At 49.9% G+C, this 7,291-nt stretch overlaps 1 protein-coding gene across 2 annotated transcripts in view; it reads left to right on the top strand.

Annotated features, from left to right (window-relative positions):
• SLC44A3 (solute carrier family 44 member 3) overlaps positions 1-6,764 on the top strand; it is a 70,750-nt gene extending 63,986 nt beyond the window's left edge. For both annotated transcript variants that reach the window (XM_069967726.1, XM_069967725.1), the window contains 3 exons: positions 3,497-3,634; positions 4,900-5,136; positions 5,744-6,764. In XM_069967726.1, the coding sequence (XP_069823827.1) occupies positions 3,497-3,634; positions 4,900-5,136; positions 5,744-5,860 (492 nt within the window). In that variant the 3' untranslated portion in view covers positions 5,861-6,764. The remainder of the gene's footprint in view (positions 1-3,496; positions 3,635-4,899; positions 5,137-5,743) is intronic.
• Positions 6,765-7,291: the final 527 nt, after the last annotated feature.

The following is a 7,291-nucleotide window of genomic DNA, read 5'->3' as shown; positions in this document are numbered from 1 at the left end:
CGGTTGTGATACTTCGGGGGTGGCACTGTGTGTGTGCGGTTGTGATACTTCGCGAGTGGCACTGTGTGTGTGCGGTTGTGATACTTTGGGGTTGGCACTGTGTGTGTGTGGTTGTGATACTTCGGGGTTGGCACTGTGTGTGTGGTTGTAATACTTCGGGGTTGGCACTGTGTGTGTGCGGTTGTGATACTTTGGGGTTGGCACTGTGTGTGTGCGGTTGTGATACTTTGGGGTTGGCACTGTGTGTGTGCGGTTGTGATACTTCGCGGGTGGCACTGTGTGTGGTTGTGATACTTTGGGGTTGGCACTGTGTGTGTGTGTGTGCGGTTGTGATACTTCGCGGGTGGCACTGTGTGTGTGCGGTTGTGGTACTTTGGGGTTGTCCGTTTGTTATCTCATAGTTTTGCAGGGCGTCTCCATTCAGGGGTTATGCCATCACCCTGTGTTGCTCTTCCAGTGGGCGGGGTTTAGGAGGTAGCCAGCAGTGTAATTCTGCTCTCCCATTGGCTATTTATGGAGCTGACGTTTCCATGGCGACCGTCTTTCTTCTGTGATTCATATTGTTACAGTCGGGTCTCTTTCAGCTGTCACACAAAGGGGCGATTATTCCGTCCCGAGGAGGGGAGAGCCGGCCGCATCCCCCCAGCCCTCAGAGTTTCCTAAACTTCTGACATTTAATCAGTTGTAATGTCAGGCGGACAATGGCGTCCTGCATAGAGAGAGGCTGAAGCCGGAGCCAGGAATGCAGCCCAGCCACCAGCAGGACTTGGCAGACGCTTTTTTCCGCCTCTCGCTCTCTTCTATTTATTACAGAAGTTCCACAATTAAAGGCGCAGGGCGCGGGGACTGGAGACTAGTCAGGAACAGCCGCCATTATTACTGACACCATCCATTATACAAGGAGCAGAGCCACACGATAGACAATGCCGAGGGTCACTAGGACGCTGCCCCAAAATTCTGCCCCCTACAGTCCTGCCGTACCCAGAAAGGCGTGCCCACCACCCTCTATCATCACAGCTATAGAGACAGGCGTGCCCACCACCCTCTATCATCATACCATTATGGAGACAGGCGTGCCCACCACCCTCTATCATCATACCATTATGGAGACAGGCGTGCCCACCACCCTCTATCATCACACAGCTATAGAGACAGGCGTGCCCACCACCCTCTATCATCACACAGCTATAGAGACAGGCGTGCCCACCACCCTCTATCATCACACAGCTATGGAGACAAGCGTGCCCACCACCCTCTATCATCACACAGCTATAGAGACAGGCGTGCCCACCACCCTCTATCATCATACCATTATGGAGACAGGCGTGCCCACCACCCTCTATCATCATACCATTATGGAGACAGGCGTGCCCACCACCCTCTATCATCACACAGCTATAGAGACAGGCGTGCCCACCACCCTCTATCATCATACCATTATGGAGACAGGCGTGCCCACCACCCTCTATCATCATACCATTATGGAGACAGGCGTGCCCACCACCCTCTATCATCATACCATTATGGAGACAGGCGTGCCCACCACCCTCTATCATCATACCATTATGGAGACAGGCGTGCCCACCACCCTATATCATCACACAGCTATGGAGACAGGCGTGCCCACCACCCTCTATCATCACACCATTATGGAGACAGGCGTGCCCACCACCCTCTATCATCACACCATTATGGAGACAGGCGTGCCCACCACCCTCTATCATCACACCATTATGGAGACAGGCGTGCCCACCACCCTCTATCATCACACCATTATGGAGACAGACGTGCCCACCACCCTCTATCATCATACCATTATGGAGACAGGCGTGCCCACCACCCTCTATCATCATACCATTATGGAGACAGGCGTGCCCACCACCCTCTATCATCACACAGCTATGGAGACAGGTGTGCCCACCACCCTCTATCATCATACCATTATGGAGACAGGCGTGCCCACCACCCTCTATCATCATACCATTATGGAGACAGGCGTGCCCACCACCCTCTATCATCATACCATTATGGAGACAGGCGTGCCCACCACCCTCTATCATCACACAGCTATGGAGACAGGCGTGCCCACCACCCTCTATCATCACACAGCTATGGAAACAGACGTGCCCACCACCCTCTATCATCACAGTTATGGAGACAGGCGTGCCCACCACCCTCTATCATCACACAGCTATGGAAACAGACGTGCCCACCACCCTCTATCATCACACAGCTATGGAAACAGACGTGCCCACCACCCTCTATCATCATACCATTATGGAGACAGATGTGCCCACCACCCTCTATCATCATACCATTATGGAGACAGATGTGCCCACCACCCTCTATCATCACAGCTATAGAGACAGATGTGCCCACCACCCTCTATCATCACACAGCTATAGAGACAGGCGTGCCCACCACCCTCTATCATCACACAGCTATAGAGACAGGCGTGCCCACCACCCTCTATCATCATACCATTATGGAGACAGGCGTGCCCACCACCCTCTATCATCACACAGCTATAGAGACAGGCGTGCCCACCACCCTCTATCATCACACAGCTATGGAGACAGGCGTGCCCACCACCCTCTATCATCATACCATTATGGAGACAGGCGTGCCCACCACCCTCTATCATCACACAGCTATAGAGACAGGCGTGCCCACCACCCTCTATCATCACAGCTATAGAGACAGGTGTGCCCACCACCCTCTATCATCATACCATTATGGAGACAGGCGTGCCCACCACCCTCTATCATCACACAGTTATGGAGACAGGCGTGCCCACCACCCTCTATCATCACACAGTTATGGAGACAGGCGTGCCCACCACCCTCTATCATCACACAGTTATGGAGACAGGCGTGCCCACCACCCTCTATCATCATACCATTATGGAGACAGGCGTGCCCACCACCCTCTATCATCACACCATTATGGAGACAGATGTGCCCACCACCCTCTATCATCACGCAGCTATAGAGACAGGCGTGCCCACCACCCTCTATCATCACACAGCTATGGAGACAGGCGTGCCCACCACCCTCTATCATCACGCAGCTATGAGCTGTGATTGACTGACATTAATCTGACCCAGATTGTGTCTGCAACAAAAGGTTCCGTAATGTCTCCGCCGGCGAATCGTCTTTCCTTCACATCTTTAGTTCCATTTCATGTTTACCTTTCTGTGCTCTGAGGTGTTGTGTGGCTTCTCCTGACTTATGGCCTCCCCTTTTCTATGGCTTTTCCTGACCTGAGACAGGGCAGCACAGTTATTTCAGGCCTCGTGGCTCCTAGTTCAGACAGTTGTCACAGCTGGAAATACAATTGGTCGTTAGCTCTCAAGTGTTTTACGCGGAAAGACGTTTGATTGATGTGAATCTGGGGCACAAGAGGGTTATATATATACCACATATATACAATGGGGAGACGCTGAGGAACCACGCCGACATGTATACTCACTGCTCCTGCTCTCTCCCACTTATAGAACGCTTACACCGCCACTGTGATCAACGGGACGTCACTGTGTACGTCCGCCAGAGATGCCTACAATGTCCTGGAGAAGAGCCCCCCGTCCGTGGCCTTGCTGACATCTTCAGGGGTGTTCCTGATCTTTCTGGGAAAGGTAATCCTCACGTCACATGATATGGAAGCCTCCGGACACATCGACTTTGGTTCCTGACAAAAGGTTCACTCGATATTTGTTTATAAAGGGATTATCCAGGCTTAGAAAAACACGACCGCTCTCCTCTGTTGGGGTGCAAGTGAATGGAACTGAATTGTAATACCACATATAACCTGAGGACAGGGGTGGCGCTGTTTTAGCAGGAAAGTAGCTGTGTTTTTTCTAACGCTTGATAAGAGGACTGCGTCTCTGCCACAAAACTTGATGGATATGTTTTCCTCGTGCAGCAGGATAGGCTTCCGGGCATCCATCTCTTTAAAAAAAAAAACAAAAAAAAACATGTAACTGACCTTAAAGGGGAACTCCAGAGAAAAAACGGTTTCCAGATCAGCTAGTGTCAGGAAGTTCTACCTGTCCTCTTTACTGCAGTGCGCCCCTAGGGGGTCTTTATAGTCCAGGGACTAACCTGCTGCCCTCCAGATAAAGCCTTAGGTATCCCGGCAGGTTCCCCATCCCTGTTTTAGGTAAATTGTTCCTGACATGGACATAGGCGGCAGCAGTGAGCACATTGTAGAATTGTAAAGAACCAAATGACTCCACCCAGGAGGGGAGGCATAAGGACTAGGCGTCTTTAAAAAGATGAAAAACAATAATATAACAGGATGCAATATGTGACTGAAGCCTGACACGGCAGATGCCGGGCTCCGATATCTGCGTCTGTGTGACAGCTGAGGGAGCCGGCTCGTCCGTTGGGTTACTGACCCAGATTACCCAGATCATACATCAGTGGATGAGCAGGGACACTTGGCCGTAAAACCTTGAGGGTGGTCAAGTCTGAAGAAGGGTTCAAAGAAGTCGTATGGGAAGAGGTCTGGAGGAGGGTCAGAACAGTTTGAAAAGGATCAGAGGCACTTCAAGGGTACGGGGGGGGGGGGGGGGTAAAGTCTGGAGAAGGGGCAAAGAAGTTGGGTATAGAGAGATCTAGAGGAGGGACAGAGGGTTCTGGAAGAAGACAGAAGGGTCTGGGGGGGGGGGGGGGGGGGGGGGGGAGGAATACATGCACATTTGCCTGCCCTGAGCATGCTGCATATGCACGGGGGGAAGGAACAGGATGCTCAGGCAGTGGCTTGTCTCTTTAAGGTCTCAGGCCTTACCAGGGATAAAAGCCTCCATGATGTGGATGAACACAATGGCCACTCACTCATTCATCGCCTCTAATCATTGTGTATTCATCCCTCCTGACTGATATGTTACTTTCCCTTTAGGTCTTTGTCGTGTGCTTCACTGTGTTCGGAGGACTTATGGCTTTCAACTATCACCGCGAGTTACACGTGTGGGTCATTCCCTTGCTGCTGGTGGCCTTCTTTGCCTATCTGGTTGCCCACAGCTTCCTTTCTTTGTTTGAGGCGGTTGTACACAGTCTGCTCCTGTGTTATGCCATAGACATGGAGACTAACGACGGCTCTGCTGAGAAACCATATTTCATGGATGAAGACCTCAGGGTGAGCAGGTTTCCTTGTAGGTTCAAGTTCACAACATCATTTGCTGTATTTTATATTCAGACACATATATAAAGGGCCTGAGGCGATGGCAGCTCCTCCTGACAAGATCCTCCATAATCCTTCTCACGTGGACCCAGATCAGCACCCCTTCATTGTGCACACATAAACACGTACCAGCCGCCATTCAGGCCACTGAGGATGTAGACCTTGATGGTGCTGGTCAATTTGATCCATAGTTTGTGTAAAGTCAGAACATGAGCAGATGTCACGAGACCCTCACACTAGAGGAGTGACTTACCTTTTCAGGTGGAGGTGGCCATTACTCATGTCTGTGAGCCCTGATCCATTGTAATGGAGCAGCTGAAGTGAATACGGCTCAGATTGTACTGCTGCTACCGAACCCACATTATATATAAAAGTCATGGCGAACCTTCACACCTCCAGCTGTTGCAAAACTACAATCCTCATCATATCTGGACAGCATATCTTTGGCCGTCTAAGCATGATGGGAACTGTAATTTAGCAATAGCTGGAGGGGCGAAGGTTCCCCATCCCTGATCTACACCATTGTTGTGTGTACAGTAACACCCTGTGCTTCATCCCACAGACCTTAATAAATCAAAGCAGCAGTGACCCCGAGATGTTAAAGAACCATCCACTACAGAATGGGGAGGATAGTACAGAAATGCGGCCAATAGCGAGAGCAGAGCGTGCCACGTGCTAGACTATCCAACCCAACAAGGAATATATGGACTCATGCATCCATCACTGCCTTCGGGTCCTTGAAGTTGGATCACATGGTTTCCTTTTTCATCTTCCTCTGCTCTTCTTCTGGAACAGACCAGAGAGCTGCATCCTGTGTAGAGATGATCGAACAGCGGTAAATCTTAGATTCTATCGAACTCGAACCTTGCAGAACCTTCAGCATTTGATTCCCGATGCCTTCCCGGTCCGTGGGGAAGAAAACAGCCCGGGTGCTGCCTGGAATTCAGCCTATTACCTAGGCTGAGTCCCAGAATTCCAGGTAGTACTCAGGCTGTCTCCTCCTTCCCCACAAAATGGGAAGGCATCAGGAATCAAATGCTACAGGTTTGAGAACGTTTACATTCGATCGAACCTGCAAAATCCTGAGGTTCGATCATCTCTAGTCCTGCTCACATTTCAGAACCTTCGCTACATATGTGGATCTGGTTTCTACTTCTGTACAAATCTTTACATTTTATAGAAAGAATTTTATTTTTGTAATATTCCTGATATTTGTATGTGAACCTTGCGCATTATGGTGTGAGACCACAAGAGATTAGGAGCTGCTGTAAGTGACAGCCTGCCTGTCACCTCTTAGACCTTGTGCACACAGTGGAGTGTCACTTCTAGAGAGTGACGTGGCTCCGTCCTAGGGCGGCATAGGCCTCCATAGCCGCCATCATGAGCTGCCTTCATCTATGGTAAATACTACAATACCATCTGGTGTGAGAACACGCCCGATTCTGGTGAGAGCCTATCCTTCTCCACAGCCGTATAACAGGGAATTGCAGTAGAAGAACTCTGGTCTTAACACGTGGTAGCAGAACACACAACATCTATAGACAGCAATATGTCCAATCAGCAATAAATTATTTTGTACAGGATTTAAGTTCTGTGGTTTTTTTGAGGCCACCATGAATGGGTCTTCTAGTTACGACGTTAATCTGAGGAGGATTTCCAGGTATTCGATCATGTTCGCTGCACATTTGATGCTTTTCTGATGGTGAGTTTCGACAAAGATTTATCTGAGATTTTTTCAACAACAAGAATTGCAAAGGAATACATGCGGAACCTCCTGCAGAATGGACCTCCAGCCTGTAGTGCTTGACACATTAGCCCAGGTGGCTGCCTTACAAATTTAATCTAAAGACACGTTATTTTGTTCTGCCCATGAGGATGCTGTAGCCTAAGTTAAATGTGTTCTACGTCGTAGAGGACGAGGAAGGCCTTCCATCTTATAAGTTTCTGCAATGGGTGAACATATCAGTCTTGCAAGGGGAGGTTTAACTGTTTTCCTGCCAGCATTAGGACCTGCAGACTGTACAAATAAAGCTTTACGAATGTCCTCGACCCTGTTTAAGTATGTCAACACTGCTCTCCTGCCATCCAGGAGGTGAAGATTAGACGAGGA

Source organism: Dendropsophus ebraccatus, chromosome 4 (genome assembly GCF_027789765.1).
Source record: "Dendropsophus ebraccatus isolate aDenEbr1 chromosome 4, aDenEbr1.pat, whole genome shotgun sequence".
Taxonomy (NCBI): domain Eukaryota; kingdom Metazoa; phylum Chordata; class Amphibia; order Anura; family Hylidae; genus Dendropsophus; species Dendropsophus ebraccatus.
The sequence above is the reverse complement of the archived record's forward strand: the minus strand, read 5'-3'. Positions and strand labels throughout refer to the sequence as shown.